The following is a 23,614-nucleotide window of genomic DNA, read 5'->3' on the forward strand; positions in this document are numbered from 1 at the left end:
GGTTTTGTGATTTTCCTTCGTTCATGACTCTGTGGCAAAACGTTATAAAAGCACCAGATAATATCTATTTTCATTCAATTGATGTTCAGACCTTGCACCGAAATGACCAAATACAAATTCCTGCTCCCACTGCTTGTAAGTGTTTGTGATTAATCTGTGACTCGGAGGATTTGTACGCTTTCCTTGGATTCATATATGCATTTTTGTGAACTTGTGATGGAGATTCTGTGCTGTGCTAAAATAGGATTATTGTGCTTTTCTCGCCCCCAAAACAGATTCTTTTCGCTGTGGAAGCGACCTCACAGAAACAAATCAGCCACCGTCGTCCAATTTTGGATTACAAAAGCGAGTACGACAATGGAGATCTTGTGGCTCAGTCAAGCACCACCACGGTGAGGTGGCTCCCACCACCTGGCAAAGCAGTGACTCAGACTTACCTCAGACCCTATCGTGAATCAGGTACTTTTCCTACATCCTTCCGCCGATCAGTAGCACCAATTTTATTGTCAACTCTCCTCTGTGCAGATAATGTCTACCAGGCGACAAGCACGCAGACGATGACGTCTCACAGCCCGAAAGCCTCGACGAAGATCAAGAAGGCGACCAAGAGCAGCGCCGCCGCCATCGAGATGTCCGACGCACTGGCCAACACGGAGACCGCGGCCGAGTACGTGAACACGGCCATCAAGATGTGGAACGGCCCGAAGCCCGTGATGATGACCGCCGAGGCGAGCAAGAAGTCCCAGATGAAGTACGACGTGTTCGATCCCAAACAGGCGGCTGAACTCCTGCACATGCACCAGTTCGATCCGCAGATGTACCAAGTGCCGCAATCCGTGCAGTCCATGCAGATCCCCACGCACTACGTGGCGCCCACGCAGTACGTCCTGGAGCCGGCGTACGAGGAGCAGGAGCAGGTGCCTCAGCAGTACCACCCGACCACGCTGCCACCGCAGCATATCGTCACAGTGCAGCCAGTGGTGCAGAAGAAACCCATCGAGTTGGTCGAAGTGGAGGCCCCAACGCAGGCTCCACGCTACGCCCGACCCACTATCCGGAAGCCCTCGAAACCCGTCAAGCAGAAAATCATTTCCCAAGACAGCAACTACGAGGTGTACCAGAACGTCGTGACCGTCACGAAGCCCGAACCCTTCGAATTACCAACGTCAAAGGCACCCGTCCAGAAGGAGATCGCTGCCGAGTCTCAGCGAACTCCGATCAGGAATCCCACGACGTACACTGTTGAGCAGGGCGGAGAGACTCACATCCACCACCACTACGCTCCAGTGCATCATCAGCAGTACGAGGAGGAGACTGTGGAGATTGCGCAGGAGATCCCGACGCACAGGCCGAAGTATGTGGTTCCCAGGGCGCGCACGAAGCCAACCACGCACACTTTCCAGGTGCAGCACCATCAGGCTGCCACTGAGGAGCACCACGAGCACACCACCCCGCCCTACAGACCCTCGTCGTCCTTCCAGCAAACGCTGAAGGCCACCAGCCGTCCACTGACACACCATCACCATCACCACCCCTCCCTGACCTCTGAGGTGGAGAAGGATCTCGCGTCGCAGAGCTATCAGATCGAGATCCCGCGCGATGAGCTGATCAAACACATCGAGGACTCGGTCAACAAGTACCTCAAGAACCTGAATCTGGAGGAGAAGCTGGTCAAGGAGCGCCCCAGGCCGTCCTACGTCCCGAGATCGCAGCAGCACGTCATGATCGTCTCCACAACACCTCCACCTCCGCCACCCCCACCAACAACCACCCCTGTGTCCACCACCACACGACCCGTGCGTATTCCCAAGAGGCGCCGGCCAGTGATGGTGCAGCAATCTCAGCCGCAGGCAGAAGTGGGCCACGAGCATCAGGAGCAGCACATCATTGTGTCCAACGACGAATACCTTCCGCCCTCCTTCGTCGTGCACCAGAGCCACCCCAATCAAGTTCAGCACCATCCAGAGCCCATCGTAGTCACGCAGCCCACGAAAGTCTACGCCTACGAGGAGGTTCAGGAGCCCTCGCCCGACCAAGTCTACCGTCAGCCGAAGATCGTGCATCAGGAGCAGTACCAGGCGCAATATCCCCCGACCAATGAGCTGGCCAGAGAGTCTGTGGTGCAGAATGTAGATTTGACGGACCAGAACAGCAAATCCCGGCCCACGCACATTGATCTCAGCGCTCTGGACGTGGGTCAGTCCTGGTCGCACGGCAACACTTTCGACCACTCTGCCGTGCTGAAGAACTTGCAGGGCTTCGACCAGAGCAATGCCGTTCTGCAGCCTATCCCGCATCCCAAGCTCCACTTCAACTCGCAGACCTATCACGACATCAACGCCCTGCCTTACAACCCCAACAGGGACTTTGTGTCGACAGTGGAGCCTGCCGTGGCTGCGTCGGCCATGCAGCCAACGGACGACGCCACGTTCTTCAAAAAGCAATCCTTCGGCCCTATGCCACACAACACGGTGAACATGAACGAGGGCACGGCGTCCGTGGGCGCATCCATCAGCGTGGGCGGCGAGCAGAGCGTGCCCGGCCTGAGGGATGAGCAGGTGAAGTCCATCACGGATGAACTGGGCCCGGTGCACATCATCAACGGCCTGCCCGTGGTCAATCCCTACAACATCGATCTGCACACCCTCAAGTTCATGCTGGGCTCACCCATGGCGCCCGGCAACACCAACGTTCCCCAGCAGCAGCAGCAGGGCCCCGCCTCGGTGTCGGAAGTGCCGCCGCCGGTTGCCAACCAGAAGCCGCGTAAGAACATCCAGTACACACGCGAGAACGGCTGGACGAACTCCGTGCGCGCACCCTCGGGCTCCGGCAGCGCCGTGCAGTACAAATACACAGGGAACGAACTGCCCGCGGACAGCTACAGCCCCAAATACAACAACAACCCCAAGGGTGAGGGCTTCCAGGGCGGCGCGGCGGGCTCCAAAGTGCACAATGCGCACCAGAACGGCTCGCAGTTCGAGCTGGTGCCGAAGGGGCGCGTGAAGGTGGTGGAGCAGAAGAGGGTGGTGAAGCGGCCGCAGGCCAAGGGCCGAGAGCCCGACACAGAGCTGAAGCCGCCGCCGCGATTTCCCAAATACAACTAAGTTCTTAGGCGCTTAAGAGACTCCTCCGGGGCTGCACTTAATTTATAACATCACCTCACTGGGTCCCTCTCCTCTCGCCCCGAAGACAGGACTGCTCTGCACATGCGAGCTGAAATTCCAGCGGCCGCGCAATTATTGAGTGTACATAGTAGAAAAAAATGCTGCAAGTTAATTTAGCATGACGTGCGTGAGATAGGGAAAATACTGATTATTTGTAAATACCAATTGTAATTGTGATAATTATTAATTTTTGTTAAATAAATAAGCTGAGCGGAGATTTCACATATATATCAGAAGCGTTTTGGACCAACCACTCTCTCTCCACACCACTTTCGGAGGTGTGAAAGCCTTTTGTGCTCGTGCGCGCGCAATTGTGATCCTCCGATTGAGCGCGCACAATTTATGCTGCACATTCGAAATGAGCCTTGCATGGGCTCTTGTTCAAATGCACCCACGAGACTCGGCGAGATAACACAATTGCTCGAGAAAGCATAAAAATGAAAGTAACCCAGCTCAGATCGCCACGAAATTTGATCACAAGAGATGCGCCAATGTTCTGCTGGTCGAAAAAAAGTCACCCCGGCGGGAAATTCCACGTGCCAGAGAAAGTAAAAGGCCATTAATTATTCAATCAATCACAGCGAAATTTTATGCCACAAAATCGCTATGCAAAATTATTCTGCATTTTATTATTGATTGGCATCTAATCAAATTTGCTGTGTGAGTCACTCAAGGTGTCTTCATTCATCAGTCTTCTGATATTTCAGCTGCGGAATTTGTTCAACCGCGTATTTCTAAGAAGTTTGTCGATAACAAGATGAAACGCTTTATAAAATCTTATATAGCATCTTTATAAAGATGCAATCATTGCAAGAATTCATTTTTGGAGCTGATTTTCCAACAAAAATATATAAGAAAACTTCAAAAACTTTTCGCTGTGAGCGCTAGAATTGCTTCCAATTGTGCTCTTCTCAGCAATGCCCAGCAGTGCTTTTCTCAGCAATTATTGTATCACTTCAATATCATAAACATTATATTGTGCAAAACATCGTGAAAGACATTTTTTAACTTATTTCATGACTCTTTTGCATTTTTCCGCCACATTCGAGTATCAATTTCTTAAGCACCATATTAAATATCATAATAAAACTGTGTGATATTATAATAAGCTCTCTTAGCAGCAATAATATCTCGAAATCACTCCATCAGATGTGAGCCAGACAGCTCGCATTTCCCAGCGCACGACATGAAATCATGTGACTTTTCCGTTTTATTTCGGAGCATTCGAAAGAAATCTTCCGCAAACACTGAATTTCATTAAGTGCAGCGCATAACTTTGCATCTTAAAGACTCTTGCAACTTGGCAAGAGTTGTGCGCTTCCCTGACAATTTGATAGAGATCGCGAGGGAAATGAAAGTAGATAATTTAGGTTGAGATTTATTGCGATATTGTTGATGAATTTTTGCCCAAGAAGCATCAATTTCATATGATAAATCGACCGCTTGAGCGTCAATAATCGGAACACACAAGCAGTTAATTGTAGGCGATGCTAAAAGAAGAAGCATTTCCTCAAATTGCAAAATCTCTCAAGCATCGACTTCTTTTTCTTAAGCACACAATTTGCAATGTGAAACTCCCGTGAATTGGACTAATTTATTTGCTGTCATATTCACAAAAGATCAGCATTAATATTTTTCTATAGAAAAATGTTTCTTGCTGTCTTTTGTCATGTATGACAAATTAAATTTCTCGCACTTTTCTTCCATTCACTTCTCCGGCAAACAAAGTGTGGCGTTAATAAAATTAATCGATGAATGGTTGAAACATCAGCCAACTTGTAGAGATATTGCAAATGCATGAGAAAAAGTAACATAAGCCTCAAAATGTAAGTCAAATGAAACTGTTTTCATTAGGAATTATCATCACAGTTAATGGTTAATCATTACTAATGCATTTTATGCAACATTCTCGATTGGAAATTGAGTAACTCACCAAGTCACTTTGATGGATTGCCGGATTATATTTGTAGGAGTTTTATCGCGCGGAGAAGATTTATTTTTGTAAACACGAGTGAAATGCAATAAAAGTCCACAATCTTTCCATCATTGGAATGCAGTGTGTTGAATAATTTGCGCACTTCTCTTATGAGAGTATTGAATAATGTTAGCAAAATGCTCATTTACGAGTGTCTTCTGCAACATAATTGAAAACCAATAATTCGGCCTTTGATTTGCCGAAGAGAAAGTCTACTGTGCAAAACACTTGTTCTGGATTTCTCATCATTGTGTTTCAGATGATGTTTTACCATCGATTCAGCTCTGTTTTAATTTAATTGCTCACTTCCGGGCGTGTGTTTTACGTGGAAAATCAAATTTTACAATTTCCATACTTGTGCGAAATTTCAACTGACCGTTTATTATATTGGAGGCCAATTACACGAAAAGCGAGTCAACTACAATGTCTGCTTAACCTGTTCGAGGGAGGGTCTGTCGAATAACCCTGTAATTTGCGAAGAAAGTGACTTGAAATTCGTTGTGGATATATTGAATGTTATGCAAATATAGTCACGATGAGATTCTGCAGAAAGGAAGCTCAATAGCTGTATTTAAGCAGCATTTACACGCTCCTGAACTCATTAAGAAACATTGTACATAATATGCAAATCATGCAAGGGAGAGATAATATGGCTAAACTGTGTACACCACTCCCTGACACTTCTAGAACTTTGGCAGTGCTTAAAACATGTGTTTTCCTTTTTTCTTCTCTTTTTTTGAACTTATTAGATTTTCCCAACGGCCTAAAGTGCCGTAACCTCAAATATAGGTCAAATAAAGGACGCAATTTTTTACTTGTACGACCATGAAATTTACAGAGAAACAGTGTTTGAATAATATTTTAAGTTATAAAATTATAAATCGATGATGAGCTGAATTTTCTACTTCAGAGTAAAAATTCAATCAAATATCTCGTAAAATAGTCAATTATATATCCTGAAACAAGATTTTTGAGGTTATGATCAATCTTAGCATAATTAATATAGTTTAATATTAAAAGCTTGTGATTTACATCAGATTTCATTATTATTGTGTCAGTAAATGCAAATTATACCGGCTTAAAAATTTTATGACGAAATTGAAGTAAAATTTATAATTTTTTGTAGCTTATTTGATCACAAACGCTCAACGTTTTTTAATCATTCTTTAGTAGCTCTTAAAGACCTAATACTACAAATATTTAAGCACTTCCACTTCTAAATACTTCAACTGAATTGGTACACCACATCCGATCAAATTTCCCTCCCTTGATGCAAGTAATCAACTTCCGGCTAATTAACGTCATGTTTAAAGTGTTATTTTGTCAAGTGATTTAAGACGGTGAGCAATTAAAGCGAGGCAAAGTTACACAAGCAGAATTGCAGGCTAAAATTCGTGAAAAGTGTGCAAACGTTTCATAAATCCTCCTTTTTTCTATGCTCACTGCAAAAAGCCAATAAATTAAGTTATACAGTTTGACGGGGGGAAAAACTACTAAATTCCTCTTTAAAAGGTGGAAATTTCCAACCCAGAGACCAATATTTCTTCACCTCAATTCTTCCTGCCCTTCCGCAGCGACGCAATTGTAAAAATTGTTACACTTTAGCTGCATGGATGATTACTTTCTTCACATTTGTGCACATTTTATATTGGCATCGACAATTACCCTGGATTTTGCATTTGAGATATTATATTGAGACTTTAAACATAAAATTTTATGCAATAATTTCCGCAATGGAAAAAGCTGCACAAGAGCGCCAAAGAGTGGCAATTTCGAGATCATTTCGGTGGCTGGAATATATTATCTAACATATGATCCGATTTGAATCTCTTTTCACTTTCATTGCGAGGCCACAAAGAGAGTCAGAATGGGTTGATAAATCGATAATTGAGGAAATATTGCCATCTTTTGCTGAGGATTAACGAATTCGAGAAAGTTGCCGCGCTTTTCTGTGTCTCTAAATCTCGCTTTCTTCCTCCGGATCTCGCGCGCTAATCCGCTCGCGCCAGTGTCACAATTTGATGCAATAATTACATATGATAGCGAGCATTATGCAACGCCTTAAGAGCAGAAAATCCTCAGCCTTTGCAAGATTGCGTTTGGAAAACACTTTCGCGCGCCTCTTTTCCTTTCCCACCCGCGCAATTGGAAATTTTCTCCCATCGCCGAGACATGAATTTCACGGCATCGAGAGTTGATATCGCGAGTGATTGAAATGCACTAAATGGAACTCGTTCTGCGCGCCAGAGACCATAATTTTCCACGCCGGCCAAGTCACGGTGTTGGCAATGACTTTGACACGGAGGAAAGTCGACTCTTCACCATGCGAATCGGTGCGTTTTCGCACTCAAGAAGCGCGCGCGATGATGAATTCGTGCTCTCAAGACGTTACTCAATGTCTGATGTGTTTGTTTTCCTTTTGTCTCCGGCTTGTCTGGAAGGGTTTCTGTGTGGTAAAGTTGAGAAGAATTTCTTTCACTTTCATGTAATTTTTTTTCATGTTCTTCAGCCACTCTTTGTCCTTCTTATCTTATCGATTTCATCAATTGTAATCAAAATGTGTATAAAAATTGTTGTGTTATTTATCAAAAATACACAATGAAAGCATGTTAAAGTAAATTATAAAATCATTGTGTGATTTAACACTGAATTTTACGTATGAAAATGTAAATCAATTAAAGATTGAATAAAAGAGTTATTGAGTAAGGATTCGTTCGCCAGTGAAAGAAAGTCATTAATCCAATTTAAATCACTTCTCTTCGTTCAATTTTACTTAATTATATGCTGAAATCTTGCTGCTCTTGCAATCAAATCATCATTGATCAAACACAATTAGGCCTTAAGCATTTCCATGTCACTTGAAGCGCATGATTGTGTTGGGAAAAGGAGGAAAAACCGCGTGAGAAAATGCACTTCTGCATGCGAGATTCAGTGAATGTGTGTGGCTTAAAGTCCATTTGGAAGAAAGTGTGTTCAAGATTTGCGTCATCAATCAAACAAATAATGCAATTTGCTTGTTTCTTGCTCTGTTCGCCGGTTTTTTCGCTCAGCCAATTCTCTCCCTCTCGCGCTTTTTACAACTACCTGAAGTCCGCGGTGCGTTACTCAGCAGCGCGTCCGGCCGGTGATGTCACAAGTGCATGCGAGCTCCTTCCGACACACTCGCCGGCGGCAATGGCGGGAGGCGCCGAAAGTGGGGCACCCCGTATAAGAGGCGCTCCGTCCGGGCGCACAATTTGCATTCAGTCGCGCTCAGCCGATCGAACTCGCTCGCTTCCTTTCGCTCTCCTCCGCTCTACTTTCTCACACACTCACACTCACACACACGCGTCTTCAAGATGCTGAAGCTGGTCGTGATCTCTGCAGTCTTCGCCTGCGCCCTGGCCGGAGTCATTCACGAGGACTTTGGCGGTCACGGGGGTGAATCGGAGACGGATCATCATCACGAGGTGGAGCACAAGCACGCCACGTCGCACCAGAGCTTCAAGGTGCATCACTACCACCCAGTTCCTGTGTACGTGAAGAAGGAGGACCAGCACTTCCTCAAGCACCCCGTCGAGGTGTCGGGCGTCAAGCACAAGCTCAAGGTAAGCCTCTCACCCTTCCGAGCACATTAACAGCAATTGTGTGACAAATAACCACTTTTTCCCCTAGAAATTGACCAGAATCTAACTCAAATCTAACTCACAACCTTTTTCAGACAATATTTTGTGATTTTCTCCCACAAATTACACTTTTCAATACCTTATTTGCATGTAAACTTTGAATAGTGCTAAAAGTATTAGATAAGAATTTTTCTAGCTCAAAATTGCTTGTGTTGAGACAGAAATTGAGGTTATGTTAGACTTTACCGCACTGATGTTTTATATGCTTTTTACCAATCAGCATCCTGAATTGCAATCTTTGTGTGAAAATGTGCAATTCTATTAAAAAATGCTGAGGTAATTTCATTTAAGGCATCCCAATTTCTTTTCTCAAAACAATATTTTATTTTAAATAAGTCACATAACCTAGAAAACAAGGATAATGATTAGTAATCAATAGAAATCCAAAGCATTGAGCCAAATATTGCAAATACTCAAACATTCCCACTTCCTAAGAGTTCTGCTGAGCTTTGATGGTTAAGAGCAAGGCTAATCCGTTCCCCGTCTGTCCAGGTCCTCCATCCAGAGACTGAACACTCGCACAATCACGGCCTGACCATCGAGAATCACAGCGAATTCGAGGATCATAAGCTGCACGGCGGCCACGGTGGCGATTTCCACGGCTTCAGCCACGACGAGTCATCGCTGGGCGGCGGCTTCGAGCACTACGGCGGCGGCGGCGATGATGGCGATCACGGCGGCCACGAGTTCCATGACATCAACGTGGGCCACCATCACGAATAGCCGTGAAGATCTGCTGTAGAGCGCTCAAGAGCAAATAAAGCGACTGTTAAATTATCACCACAAAACTTTGCTGAGCTTTCTCTTGCGGCCAGTTTTTTTCCCTGGGCGCCTCGCAAAAGTGGTTTTGCGGCCTCGCAGAGATGCAATCGCAAATTGCGCCGCAAAAGAGACTTCAAACACACACATTTTCTTCTCATGGACTTTATATAAACTTTATTTACAGAGCTTTTATATCAACTTTCACATAATTTGTTCATGTTTCTTCTTCTTTTTTGTCTGCCTTTCGAGACTTTTGTCTTTGCTGCCGAAAGTTTTCTCTCTTTCTCACTCTCTCTTGGGTTTTACAACGTTAGAAACTTTTAGACACACTTGATATAAAAAAAAGAGCTTCAAGCTCTCAATGTTGCGCCCAAAAGTTTACTGGAATGTTGGAGCTTTTGAGTTTCCCACGCTTCTTTTTGCTTCAAATTTTATAATACAAAATTCCACAAGTTTCTTACAAAATTCAAAGGGAAGATAAATTAAAATCTCATAAATTGAAAGATAAACACAATGTGTTGAATTCAAAAATTAAGCCAAAAAAACAGTGTTTTTATCTTTTGTAATTCTTCAGCTTCACTGCATTTTTTGGGAGAAGTTTGAAAAATACATAAAAATTCTGCTGATGATACAATACTACTAAAATTCAGATAGGAAAAAATTTTCTCTCTGCTTTTTTCTTTTTTTTCTAAATGTACTTAAATAGAGAATTTAATAATAAATTTTATACAAAGATGTCTGAATATAAACAGCCAGCTTTTCTGGCAACATTTTTCACTTGATTACCATCAAAATATATTCAATTAAGCTTCCACTAAATCTTCACTTATATCTCAATATTGTATGAAAATTCTTCTCTCCTTGTCTTTCAACCATAATCTCCATTATACTTTTCCACCCTTTAATTCCAAGCCTCGTCTCTGGCCTTTCTCTCTCTCTCTCTCGCTGTCTTTCCTACATGAGAGAATCCGACGTCGGCGGCAGAACAACACTCGCTGAGGAATTGTCCGCAGACGTCGTGGCCACAAGTTGCGGAAGTTGAATTTGAACAGGTAGAGTTGTGTTGTTACTTGTTGGTACCTGCGAAAGACAGTGCAAAGCTTCACAACCACTCTCTTAACTTAAGAGACCCCCCAGAGATTCGCAATATTCTATGGCCAAAATCCTCAAACAATAGCAGAAAACCCAGAAAACTCACGTGAATGATTGTTGTGTTGGTGGCGGAAGTTACCGGAGTCGCAATGGAAGTCTGGATTGTCGCTGCATCGACTGCAGATCCCATTTCTGAATCCCCGCTAGCGTCCTGCGAGCTCTGCCCGGACATCGACGGAATCGCCGTGATGGACACAGCCGGAACTCCTGCCACTGACGTTGCAATGGTGCTCGTCACAGCAGACGGCGCGGCCGCAGCCACCGCCGCGGCAGCACTCGCTTGCGCACTCAATTCCTCCTTCATCCGCTTCATCGCGTGCGACTTGGCGTGCTTCCGCAGATGATCCTTGCGATAGAAGCCCTTCCCGCACTCGCCACAGATCTGCAAAAGGACACAAAATCACGTGATCAGAAATCATCTCTCATGCAAGAGCTCAAAAAGCACTGAAATTGAATCAATACAACTCGATCAGATTAAATTGTTCACCGTAAACACATTTTAACTTGAACTAAAACCTAATAAAAATGCATCACCAAATTCTTAAGATCCGTTTTGTCAAGTCTCATCCAAAGTAGAACATTTTTGTGACCTTATTCTTGATTTTGATGTCATTAGACGGTCCTTAAAAACTCTTTAGCCGGCTAGAAAATTTAACTTAAGGATTTGACAACAAGAAATCATTCTAAAAGGTCAGTTTCTCAGCTTCTCACCTCAGTTTTCTCTCCACTGTGAATGACAAAGTGAAGATTGAGGTGCTCCTTGCGCTTGAAACCCTTCATGCACACGCTGCAGATGTAAGGCCGATCGGGATTGTGGCCCAGTTTGTGCCTCTCCAGGTGCTCCTTCCTCTTCAGCCCAGCGCCGCAAATGTCGCAAATGAATCTACACGAAGAGAGAATATCAATCAATTCACCGAATCACCATTGATTGCTATTCAAGCCAACTAAACGGTACTCATTTCACAAATTTAGAAGAGAGAGAAAAAACGCTCAAGAATCCAGAGTGACAATGCTTTTAACACATCCAAGAGACATTTCCCCTGATAATTAGAATAGAAATTGACACAAATTGAACTAAATTCTCGGCTTTTTGGTTATCTATCGACCGTAAATGAGGGTTTAACACTCAGGCTAATTGGCCAGACATGCGTCAGACACACAAACCCACCTCCTTTCGATCTTATGGACGGACAAGTGTTGCTCCAGATTTTCCTTCTCAGGATAGGCACGATGGCACTCCGGACAGCAGAAGAGTATCGTTCCATCGAGCGCCGTGGCGATGTGCACCTGTCCAGGCTTCGGTCGCTTCGGCTTCGGTGGTTTCTTCTTGTAGCGCCTCTTCTTCTTCGCCTTCTCGCCACCCTCCGTGGCCGGAATGTCACCCTGAATGTCCGTGCCCACGCTGGCGTCCTGACTGTGCGACTCCTGCTGCGCCTGCACCTCAACCTGCTGCTGCTGCTGTTGCTGTTGCTGCTGATGCCCGGCGTACTCGTACGTGATCAGCGCCCCATTCAGCGGACTATTCTCCACCTGAGATTCCCTTTTGATTGTCTCCGCGTTGAACTTGAGGAAGTGATGCAGATGCAGCGGTAACTCCTGCGTGGGAATCCGCGAAAGGTAGTCAGAGATATCGGCTGAGGCACTCGATGTCGCTGGATTTTGCTGCCACACAGGCTCCTGCTTTATCTGAATTGGCCTGCAAACACACAAATAGAGATCAGAATATATATTGTTTATGCATTCAACTTAATTTATGCTAATTGCGGCAATTTTACATTGAATGCAATGCAGATTTTTACAATGATAAATATAAATAATTGTTATTCTTCAAATCTGCCCCAACATATTTGCTCAATTACTCACTAACAATTTCAACAAATTTGCAACACTCTTTAACAACACACAGGCAATTTTGGAGAAAGCACGTCCGGCTTCGGGTCTCAAATATGAGTCAATCTAATAAGAGATTGAAAGGTGATTTGTTGATTTTTCAGTCCTAATCGATGCGCAAAACATCAAATTAAATAGTTCAATTGTGAACCTTAATTTAAAGTCTTGAGCATAAATAACCCGAGAAGAATCTTTGGGTTCAAGTATTCAATCATTATCAGTTCATCATGAGTTCCTAGATAGAATTAAGACAGGAGTTTCTTGAGAAGCCGAATTCAGCATTAAAAAAAATGTGTCTTTGTGATTCCAGGAATGTTAACTCACTTGACGATTGTCTCCTCCTCCTTGGCGCTCTGCTCTGTCGTCTGCGATCCCGTGGTCTGCTGAGTATTCTGCTGCGTCTGCGAGAGCGCCGCCTGCGCCGCGATCAGCTGCAGATCCTGCGGCTGCAGCGCCGCCACCACCGTCATGCCCTCAGGCAGGCCGTGATTCTGCAGGATGTCACCCTCTTGCGGCGCATACGCCACCGTGAGCACCGTCGTGCCCTGCTGCAGGCCCTGAATGGGGATCTGCATCTGACCCATTTGGAACTTGGGCTGCTGCTGCTGCTGAATAGGATTGGGATTCACCACCTGAATCTGCACCGTCTGCTGCGCATCTCCCGGCTTGGCGCCCGGCATCGTGATGGGCAGCGTGATGAGTGTCTGGTGCGTCTGCTGCAGACTGTTGGATGTCGTCGTTGTCTGTGTCTGTCCGGGGAACGCTGCCCCACTTTCCACCGGCCGGAGGTAATGAACTCCGCCATCCCCTCCAGACACCAATCCGACCACCTGTTCCGTCGAAACAACACAGAGAAACACTGAGAAAATGCCCTCTCTGTCTTGCTTCCCCCAAACAAAAATGTGTGGCGCACATCGAAAATCGCGCCAAATCTCAAGCACGCGTCTTTTCGCGCGCGCACAAACACACACACGCACAAGCTGCTTCTCCCGGCGAAAAATGGACCACATCATTCTCACAAGGAGTCCCCCATACACACCACACAATCAATTCAATATCGCATTCCCACATCAATATTCACATTCGATTGTGGGAGAAAAGATATCAATTAGCACTCGCCGAACTAACATCTGCCGCTCCACGTGCGACCAGAGGTGAGACTCTACGCCTCCGCCTGGCCATTCATTACTCGCCGGCGTCCATCGAGAGGGTAGAGAAATTGCAAGTGCAATTCTCGCACGCAGAGCATTTGCGTGCTTATTTTCGGACACTAAGAATAGTTCATTAATTCTATTCATAGCTTCTCACTTACGTTGCACATTAGCTGAAGGGATTTGACCTTTAAGAAGTATTTGTATTCATTTGTGATACAATGTAATGGCTTACAAGACATACTTCTGATGGCTATGATCGGTTCTAATGCATGTCAGGAAAGCTTTCGTATGAAATACACAGAAATTTTCAGAAAAATTAAATGTATAGAGAAAGAGTGAAAGAGTGAAAAAAAATATCTTTCATTTCACTCATTACACAGTCTACCTTACATGTAAGCCTTACAGAAGCCATTCTTGTACACTTTCAATCCAAGAAAATATAATAAATACAAGAATATTTTTGGCTTTCCAAATAATTCGAAATTCCATGGAAAAAATCCTGAATCATCGTTCTTCATTCTCGCTCTCAAGATTTTAAATGCCTCAACAAATTAGCAAGAAACTCTTCTTCAGCATGTGCAAAAGATCTCCGTGCAGTCAATAAATTTACAACAAAACGCATGAAGAAAAATACCAGCAAAATTCCCCATCTCTCAAGCGTTGTGAGAAAATATTGATTTTACCTGTGACGACCATGACATTATATTGTATGTACAAAATGAGAACCTCAGTGTATCTCTCACGACTCTGATTAAAAGCTGAATACGATTAGAAACATTATAGACAAGTCGACTAAACACACTCTTTATGAAACTCTTGATTCTCCCCTTTCTCACCGCGCACACCTCAAGTCTCCATCTCTCTCTCGCTCACTCACTGTGTGTCTCTTTAAACACACATTACCAATTGAGCATGTAACATAAAATCGTGCTGTTTTATTCCATCTCACTCACGCAGCGATTCTCTTCTTCTCGTTCATGCCATTTAAAACACAACATCGCAAAACTCACACAATCTCCACTGTATGTTTTAAAATGTTATAGAGTGAAAGTCAATTTTTCAATTGGCTAATTATAAGAAAGAAAGAAAGAAAAAAAACGCCACACACTCTAAAAGTGCGAAGCAGTTTTCCTTCTTCTTTAGCAAAATTGACTCTCTTTTCCCACAACAGCACTTTCTGCCTGACAATTTTTGTAGAGAGAAAGATATACAAACTTACCTGTCCATTGGCCGTTGTTATGTTCTGCGTAAATTTTGCCGCTGTGAATTGATTCACAGCATTTGCAGGTATCGCACTGGCGAATTGGGTCGTGAATGGAGAAAAGTTCATCTTTTGGTACTGAAAAGACACACACACAAGAAACATTATTAATAAAATCTCTTTCTCTCTTTTGCACTTTATAAAATTATCCTCCTGTTTTTTCTTCTGTCACAGCGACAGAGAAGAAGAAGAAGGAAATTGCATTATGAAAAATGCATCGATGGTGTGATAATTGTAATTGAGGACTCACATCCAAAAAGTTATCATTATCATCCATTTCCATTTGGGGATCGCGCGAGTCTCAAGATCGGTTGAATAGCTGTAAATCGACTGTTGAAGACGCGCTGCTCAACACACAAATTCTAACAGTTATATTCTTCTTTTTCCACCTCTTTTCTCTTCTCTCTTCTCTTCTCACATCAGGAGAGAGAAATTAAATTATAGTATAACGCCAAAACAGTTAGCTTTTTAATTTAATTTACTATTGTAATTAATGAGTTGGTATTTATTATTTCATTTAATATTTCTCTCCTTCTTTCTCTTATAAACTCAAATCACTGTGAGAAATGTTCTGCACTTTTGCCTCATTAATACACAAAACACTTCTTGGAAGATCTCCTTTAACATCTACCAACAGTTTTGAGAGATGTTGCTGAAGATAATTGAGTCCACGGGAGAGATTCGCGTTACACCATCCGAAAAAACAGACACAAAATTGTGTGCACTTTTAAATGAGCCAGTTTTGTTGGAATTTTTCGTGAAGAAATCTAAATTTTAATGAGTATTGTTGGCTTTTGAACAGTCGTGGAAACAGAGAGATAATCTCACTACTTGTCTCTCTTTTTCTTCCCTTTCAAATTGCAACACTCTGACTCACAATGAATTTTTCCACACAGGTTTTTCTTTTCAACATGAAAAGCCGTTCGAGCGAAATAAAATATCAAGTCTCTTTTACAACAACTCTTGAGATGATCGAGAAATGTATTTTTTCCACACACAGAAATCATCAACAGTCCAAAATATTTTATATCGATGACAGCACGAGAATTTCCCCGAAGAAACACGTTTTTTTTAGAGAGAATTTCAATATATTCACACTCGCTTCACTGGATGGATTTTCCACACCACTCATCAAGATTGCACAGAAGAAAGGTTCCTGGAGAGGGCGCAACTCCCTCTCTTTTCTTCCCCACAATCACTCCGAATTCCAAACACTTAAAGTATATGATTTTTGAACCCTCTTTTCTCTCTCACTGCCTGAACTTCTTCTTGGCAATTTCCGCCACCAACACTCAACCTCCCATCACTAACTTTCCTCCGCCGCTGGCCAGCGCTGAGTCCCAAACGCGCCACACACTTCTTGCACGGCGCGAATGGAGAGAGAGAAACCAGCGCCCAAGAGACAACCAATTGTGGGGTACAAATCTATAAAAGTGCTTAAGCTCACTCGTCAACGGGCACACAAGTTTCCAACACTCTTTCCGGACAAGCCAAAAACTTCCTTTCGAGGCGCCCCCGAAAAAGAGCCCCACCGTCAAACAGCACACAAGCAGTTTGTGTGTGACCTATTCGTGTTGGTCTCGATCTTCACAATAAGCGCGCAGCACCGAAGAAGAAAAGAAGTGATATTCCACCGAGTTGTTAACTTTCCAACAACATTATGTGGCCAACACACAAACACACAAACAAACACACTCAATATATTATCCAGTCAATTCACCTCGCGCGCGTTGCACACCTCAATATCTCTCTCTCGGCCTCACGTGCGTGTTTGTGTGTTTGTGTGTGTGTGTGTTGTGTTGAGGCAATAAGCATAAAATGTGCCTTGTTGCTGCCTTTTTTCACGGTGCTGTGCTGGGATTTTAACGAAATGCGAGCGCGACTCAATCATCCGCTTTTCGACCTCCTTTTGCCCCAACTGCAAAGAATCTCAAACAATTAACCTCCGCACAGCCCTTCGGTGTCCATCAAGACCCCAATTATGCCCACCAAAAATCTCCTTTTGCACAACCACGACGACAAAAACGATTCGTGGACAAAAGTATTTCACTTTGCCGATGGAAGAAATTTTAGAAAGTGGAGAGAGTAACGTGAATCGCTTGTGATTTCAATTCGAAAATCTCTTTTTTTTTCTTCTTCTTCTTTATACAACATGTTCAGAGAAAAACGGAATTCTTCAAACACTGCAATTTTTTCTCTTTTGCTGTATTTTCAATTCAACCCACCTTCAATAGCTATTGTGCAATTTGCAAAATATATATCGCCTTTTAGTTCGACCTCTCTTCAATTTTCTCTCAAACTTTGCGTGTTTTACTTTCCACAGCACAAAACGTGAACTTTTTTCTTGCTGCAAAATCAATGAAATATCAAATAAATACTCGATAATGTAATTGATCAAAAGCCATTTATCGATGTCACGTTATTGACTGAAGAAGGAAAATTTTCCGTACAAAATTGCTTTGCATTCATAAATTTTCAAGAAGCTCCAAGAAATATTGGTCCAAGAGCAAATAAAGCTCTTCCACTGGTGACAAATTCCATGAAATTATCATGCAAATATCATGGAAATTGTCTTCTTATGGCACAAAATAAATCCCAAAATATGAGTAAAGAACATAATTTCTTTACAAATTGGTAGTTTAAAAAATAAAACCAAAATAAACACAATAATTTTAAAGCATTTCTTGATTTTTTCGTCATTTCTTGATATATTGGCTTTGGTCTAACTTCAAGAAATCAACCAATCTAGCTTGTCTTATTCCATTTCATCCCCAGAAAGCCTACTTCACATATAAACTGAGGAACGCTAGTGCATAAGCACTCAAATCATTTAATTCTCCCCATAAAACAGCGTGGAAAGAAGAATTGTACAAATTATGAATTAAAGCTCAGTCGATTGTCGAATTAATATTGACTGAGAGTCACTCATGTGAATATTCAATGATCAAATATTTAATTTACTGCCAACTTCTTATGGCTCATCACTTCCTATTCCAACGCGTTTGAGGCTCGCTTAACACGGAGTAAAACCTGTTTCCGAATAAACAGCCAACGTGCAATAGACATCATCGTCACGGGTTTTGCAATAACAAACATAATATTCCTAAGGTCTGCAGAGACACACAGAAGAAAAAAAAAAGTCACAGAAAAGTCAAAGAAAGAAAATAAGTCACGTAATCTATCGAGTTCAATCAATTCCCAAAAATCGAACATGTCGATCTGAAAAACGAAAAAAAACCGTGTGTGAACGCAAATTAACATTTCATGATCTTGAAATTGTCAAAAATTCAAATTCAACCATTACAAAATCGATTTTTTCTGTTAAATTATTATTCACTCACTTAAAGCCTCAGATAAAATCCCCAGAATAAAACCCTGTAGAATTTAAAATTCACACACAAACACACACACATTAACATCAATACTTTTTTCCACGAAGGCAAAAAGTGCATTGAAATGATTGCTCTATCGTAATTTTTTCATTTCACGTGTACAATGTTGTATAAAGTAAAATAAAACCCCATTTTTGTGTCATTCACACATAAACTCATATATACACTTCATCATCATCACACAAAAACTCTTTGAGAATTGATGCATACAAAAGTTGATTTCAGTCTGTGAGAAGAAATCTCTCTGCATACATTTTACGGTGTCTTTTGAGGCACTCTTTTTCATTAAGATTTAATCGAAAGACATTTTCAGAGAGACACAAATTGAGAGAGAGAGAGAGAAGCGAAGAGATTCGGTAAAGAATAAAATGCAAGAAGGTACAATTTCAAATTGTCTGTATATTGTAAGACACTCATTAAAGTGTGTTGGCTCATATAAAAGCCGCCATATAGTCAAGAATTCGAAAGTAGGTTACAAGAAAACTCAACATTGCCATGCTCAGCCGTCTCGCTCGCACACTCATTTCAGCAACTTTTTCGTCACTCCTTTTTTCTCATTTATATATGCCTCGACTCTCGAATGCGCTGATTGAACCTGCGGTTGGGCTTTTCGCCACTCTCGCAGTGGCATTTTCCGTCACACAACAGAGACATTGCACAGCTGCAGACACACAATCAGGCAGCGCCTCTGAGACTCTCTCGACCGCCAAGGGAAATCACAACACACAGAGACGCAAATGCGCCGGTGTTGCGCTGGGAAATCCACCCCCACCGTTCAGCACACTGTGTCAGCTGAAGATTCGTGGTGGTGGATGACCGGAAAGCTGGCACGCGTTCGCTGATAACCACGCACTTTCTCCCACCCGAAAGCATCAATAAACGCCGGAGAGAAGGAGAAGCCACAGAGTTTCCCACCCGAAAAGACCAACTTCTCAAATAGTTTAGCAAGTGAATTTGAACAGAAAAGGACTCACAGAGCCAAAGATCCGCCGAACTTTTGACATTCCAGAACACAAGAAGAATTTTCTTTAGGGCTTCAATTCTTCTTGTAATCTAATATCAAAATATCATATATTTTCGTAGCAGTCCAAGAAGTTTTCGACGCTTATCGACACTTATCGATACGAATTGCGTGCAATTTCCTTTTTAATACAATTTAAGGGAAAACACATAGTAAAAATTGACAGTTTAGAGAGACTAATTAGTCTTTATCAATCATATTTCTCCCTAAAATTGTGTTTATACAAGAAATGGCACTCAATTCGTGTCGATAAGTGTCGAAAACTTCCGTCACTTCAACGCAAATCAAAGGCAAGTGGGAAAAGACGCTTAGAATTGAAGCATTTGCATAATTACAATCAATTGGTTTAAATCAGAACAATTCAAATTTGGTTCGAATTACTTAATTTCTAGTCATCTTTCATTGAATTCTCACTATTCTAACCAGATCAAACCAGCAATTTTGCTTCGCAGTTAGCATTATTAAAACCGCTTTATCATTATTCACGTAAAGGAAAATTCCCAATTAAACTGTCAGTTAGTCTAAGAAATACTGTCAAGAGCGAATTAAAGTTAAAGTGACACAATTCTCCAATTCAAGGCCAGTCAAAGATATGCACACCATCAAATCCATAACAAACAACTGGGATTAGGCAAAACCGCCCCCTGGATTACTCGCAAATGCTAACATTCACCCTTTTTCGCGGTCTTGCGAGGGGTTTTAGATTTCAGTGCGCCAGGCTGAGAGTTACAAGGAATACCGCTAAGCGCTCGCGAGGGTCACTGATCTCGCCCATCATTCACAATCGCCCCGTGACGTCAGCGGCCCGATGAATGAAAGCGAGAGGCTCAGCTGCACCCCACCATGAGCACCCGCTGCTCCCACTTCTTCCGCCGACGCATTTTTCCCGCGGAGCGCCGCAGAGCGGGAGAAGGCGCTCGGGAGGGAGAATTTGGGGTGGGGCGCGGAGTGTGGGAGTCTCGTACGCACGAGGAGTCCTCTCTCTCCCTCTCTCGCCCGCCCTCATCTGCCGTCCCGCTCGCCACCTGACGCTGAGCACATGGCACACAAAGGGACACATCTCTCCCTCTCCTCTGTGCCACTGTGCCACCTCTTTCGCCAGCCAGCCAGAGCCAGTCCGGAGGGGCGCCGAAAGGACCGAGAAGACCTGCGAGAAGAGGTCATCAGCCGCGCGGCACAAGAAGCCTCGAGGGCCGCAGACGGCAAGTCGCAGACACCAGAGCTGTTCTATGGGTGGGGATGAAAAAATCTCCTTTCCTTCTTCTTTCACACTCATCGCGCGCCAACTTCTTCGCTCTCGCACTTCGTCAACATCGCACTAATGCCCCCACTCCTTTTTGAGCCTAGGAGTCTCACTCATCCCTTCCCAAGCCCGCGCTCGCACGTGCTCTCGCCGGCCCTCCTCCATCGCGCGCGCGATCATCCCGGAATCCCTCATCAGTCATTCTGAGCAGGCGAAATCTCGCCAACAAAGAACGCGAACGACAGAGTTCACAAACTCACATCGGAGATGGAAGCCTTCAAGTGATTAAAATGAATACTTGTAACTCTTATTCATTATGTAAATATCCCAGTGCCTTCACGATGTGCTGTTGTACATTATTTATAATGTAAAACACATAGCCTTGACGTGGCAATTTTCTATGGAGTTCAATTCTAACAACGGGGGGTTTATCAATCCGCGCGTCACGTGACTTCTCTCGATTTTCTTCGTCTCTCGGCGATTCCGGGTCAATTGAGTGGCACACGCAGTGACGTCAGATGGTCAAGGGAACGATATTCTCAAACATTGGAAGACAATTAGTGAGATAAAGACCTTTTTATCAGCGCAGCGGGTTTATAGGTTGTCGTCTTATCAATCCAGAGACAGACAGTCGCGACAGGAAGAAACATTGATTTTGTCTTCTTTTGCATGTTAACCTTAATTTGCTTCCACTTGGACTGTTTAATTGTATTTTCTATGTCACTTCTACACCTTGTCACCATATTTGATATATTTAAATATTTTGTTGTTATGAATTGGCAGAAAGAGCGCCCTCTTTCTGTGCGTAAGACATAATTTTTAAATGAATATTCTTTCATTTGCGTCTCAATTTCCCACTGGTTTTTCAGCCAACGTTCAGATGGTGAAAAAAAACAACAGTTGTTGTTTATAATATAATCTAAAAGGATGCAAATGCTCCCTTTATCTGACTAGACACAAAAAAAGTCAACTGCAAACCGCGCAATTTTATGCTAATTTCTGATCTCTGAAAAGAAGGTGAGAAAAGAGACCCTCGTTTGTGCGCTGATGAACCCCTCAATAGACAAAATCTCAGCGTGAAGAATCAACGGTTCCGGAGTGACGGAGTCGGGCTGCCCAAGAGACACGGGATCGCTCAGGAGGCGCACGTGAAGTGTGTCACGACGGTCGATCGCCCTGGGAGGGGGTTGCACAGCGAGTGGGAGGGAGAAGAGCGTGCGAGAGGAGCAATCGATATACGGACGCGCCGCTCGCACTCGCACTGCGCGCCATTGCGGCGTCTCGCTCCCTCCCCGGACGCCGCCACTGCTCTCCGGAGGACCCCTCCACGGCCGCACGGCCTCCTCCACGCCCTTCCTCCGCCACTGACTGGCATCCCCCACTTTCCCCCCGCCACTCGGGCTCCCTCTCCACCTCATTAAACACCAGGACTGGGAAGAGTTGCGGCAGCTGTGGCGTCGCCAGTGTGTCCCTGGGTGCACGCCACACTGCATCCCGGGCGGCGCCCCACAGCACTTACCTCGGCCCGACGCTCGCTGCACTCGCTCACGCCAGCGCCTCCACGTACGACGTAACGGGACCCCGCTCGGCTTCCGTCGCACTGAAGCGCCTCCACTGCACTGTCACGCACTCTGGCACACTGTCCGGGCGCTCGGGGGGCGTCTGCGGAGGCTCCCGCTTGGCTCTATCTCACAATTTCCCGTGGAAATCCGGGTGAAAAAAGTGTCCGTGTTTTTGCTGTCACCGCTCACTCACACTGCACGGCCCCTCAACAAAGATGGCCGCGACGCTGTCATGGTGGGGGAACACGGCGCAATTGCCTAACCTCAGGCGACCGCTCCCGGACTCGACATTTCTCAAGATGCATCATGCACGCACATATGCCAGCCAAGAGAGCGCCCCAAGGGGCAGGAAAACCACGGCTTCCACGCAAAACAAATGTATTTCCCTCTCCGCAAAATTCCAGATCACAAATCGAAGCACTGCGAGCGCTTCAGTCGCTGCGTGTGCAGCTCAAACAGCAGCTTATTTTTCAGGAAATAGTAGGGATTCTCCAGAATGCTGAGCTCTGGGCAGTACTCTGACATGTGCACCGACTCGGGCATCTCCTGTCGCATCTCCAGTCCCTTGGGCACGTTGTAGAAGGGCCCGGGCGTTGGATTGCTAGAGCAGAAGACTCCATTGTTGGGCGGGTGGGTGTAATTTTGATTCATCACTTCGGAATTTGAGCTGCTGCTGTCGTAGATCTGTGGCAGGGAAGTTGCAGTCAGATGCAGGTTGTTTATCCGCTTCGAGAGGGGCATAAAGTCCATCGAGACGTCTTCCTCCTCGCGAGAACGTTTCCTGGAACATGAAGAACGCCCTTGAATTTCAAACAGAACTTCCCAAGAAATTGAGCAAGTTGAGATGCTTTACCTGTTCAGAACGTGATCCATCCTCGTCTACAGCTTGGGAAATGCTCTAAAGGCAATTTATTGACCAAATAAAACTGATTCTGCACAAAAGAATTGGTCTTGAGCTCTTGAAAGACGGAGATTCTTCTTCTTCTTCTTCTTCTTCGATTTGACTTTTCAGACGTTTCAGACAAAACACAACTCAACCCAATTAAGCAATTCCATGAACCGTAAGTGTCACAAGACAAGTCGGTGGAAGTCTTAGGAAGGTTCCCATGATTCTCAATGCACACAAAATTTGTTCAAAAAAATTTGCACTAAATATTCACACAAAAAAATTCATCTGCTTTTCTTTTACTTTAGATAGCAAATTTCAATTACAATTGAAAATAAAATGGTACTCAACAAATACAACAGAATTTTCCCGGTTCAAGAAAAACTCATATGGGGAAAGTTCGGAGTATTCATCGGAAGGTTCTCCAGCGATTCCGCTATGGGTGCCTCAGCTCGGTTGGGCTGCTTTCCTGCCGAAGGCGAACGAA

At 44.1% G+C, this 23,614-nt stretch overlaps 4 protein-coding genes across 5 annotated transcripts; 2 read left to right on the forward strand and 2 right to left on the reverse strand.

The window, feature by feature from the left end:
- Positions 1–557: 557 nt before the first annotated feature.
- Positions 558–3,104, forward strand: LOC132265275 (bromodomain-containing protein 4-like). Its single transcript, XM_059765855.1, has one exon. The coding sequence runs from the start codon at positions 558–560 to the stop codon at positions 3,102–3,104; it is 2,547 nt and encodes an 848-aa protein (XP_059621838.1).
- A 5,279-nt stretch (positions 3,105–8,383) lies between these two features.
- On the forward strand, positions 8,384–9,527 carry LOC132265276 (histidine-rich glycoprotein-like). Its single transcript, XM_059765856.1, has 2 exons — positions 8,384–8,726; positions 9,297–9,527. The coding sequence occupies exons 1-2, from the start codon at positions 8,478–8,480 to the stop codon at positions 9,525–9,527; spliced, it is 480 nt and encodes a 159-aa protein (XP_059621839.1). The 5' UTR covers positions 8,384–8,477.
- A 191-nt stretch (positions 9,528–9,718) lies between these two features.
- On the reverse strand, positions 9,719–22,623 carry LOC132265279 (transcription factor E4F1-like). 2 transcript variants are annotated; one of them, XM_059765859.1, is made up of 7 exons: positions 22,199–22,623; positions 14,982–15,101; positions 12,933–13,438; positions 11,887–12,414; positions 11,430–11,601; positions 10,765–11,100; positions 9,719–10,646 (listed from the first exon to the last, which is right to left on the reverse strand). In XM_059765859.1, the coding sequence occupies exons 2-7, from the start codon at positions 15,090–15,092 to the stop codon at positions 10,521–10,523; spliced, it is 1,779 nt and encodes a 592-aa protein (XP_059621842.1). In that variant the 5' UTR covers positions 15,093–15,101; positions 22,199–22,623; the 3' UTR covers positions 9,719–10,520. The 2 variants fall into 2 exon arrangements, with proteins under 2 accessions (XP_059621842.1, XP_059621841.1); XM_059765858.1 differs by lacking the exon at positions 22,199–22,623 and adding an exon at positions 15,274–15,994.
- LOC132265282 (uncharacterized) lies at positions 22,603–23,244 on the reverse strand. The gene is made up of 2 exons (XM_059765866.1): positions 23,095–23,244; positions 22,603–23,022 (listed from the first exon to the last, which is right to left on the reverse strand). Exons 1-2 carry the CDS (start codon positions 23,112–23,114, stop codon positions 22,647–22,649), a joined length of 396 nt encoding a protein of 131 aa, XP_059621849.1. The 5' UTR covers positions 23,115–23,244; the 3' UTR covers positions 22,603–22,646.
- Positions 23,245–23,614: the final 370 nt, after the last annotated feature.

This window comes from Phlebotomus argentipes, unplaced genomic scaffold, assembly GCF_947086385.1.
Source record: "Phlebotomus argentipes unplaced genomic scaffold, Phlebotomus argentipes genome assembly contig_2, whole genome shotgun sequence".
In the NCBI taxonomy this organism is placed as follows: Eukaryota; Metazoa; Arthropoda; class Insecta; order Diptera; family Psychodidae; genus Phlebotomus; species Phlebotomus argentipes.

Coding starts and splice junctions, on each gene's coding strand:
- LOC132265279 (XM_059765858.1), bottom strand. CDS start 15,306: ATGGAAATGGATGATAATGATAACTTTTTGGAT. Junction 15,102..15,273: donor ATAATGATAACTTTTTGGAT/GTGAGTCCTCAA, acceptor GTGTCTTTTCAG/TACCAAAAGATGAACTTTTC. Junction 11,101..11,429: donor ACAGTGGAGAGAAAACTGAG/GTGAGAAGCTGA, acceptor GTCCTTTTGCAG/ATCTGTGGCGAGTGCGGGAA.
- LOC132265282 (XM_059765866.1), bottom strand. CDS start 23,114: ATGGATCACGTTCTGAACAG. Junction 23,023..23,094: donor ATGGATCACGTTCTGAACAG/GTAAAGCATCTC, acceptor TTCATGTTCCAG/GAAACGTTCTCGCGAGGAGG.
- LOC132265276 (XM_059765856.1), top strand. CDS start 8,478: ATGCTGAAGCTGGTCGTGATCTCTGCAGTCTTCGCCTGCGCCCTGGCC. Junction 8,727..9,296: donor GCGTCAAGCACAAGCTCAAG/GTAAGCCTCTCA, acceptor CCGTCTGTCCAG/GTCCTCCATCCAGAGACTGA.
- LOC132265275 (XM_059765855.1), top strand. CDS start 558: ATGACGTCTCACAGCCCGAAAGCCTCGACGAAGATCAAGAAGGCGACC.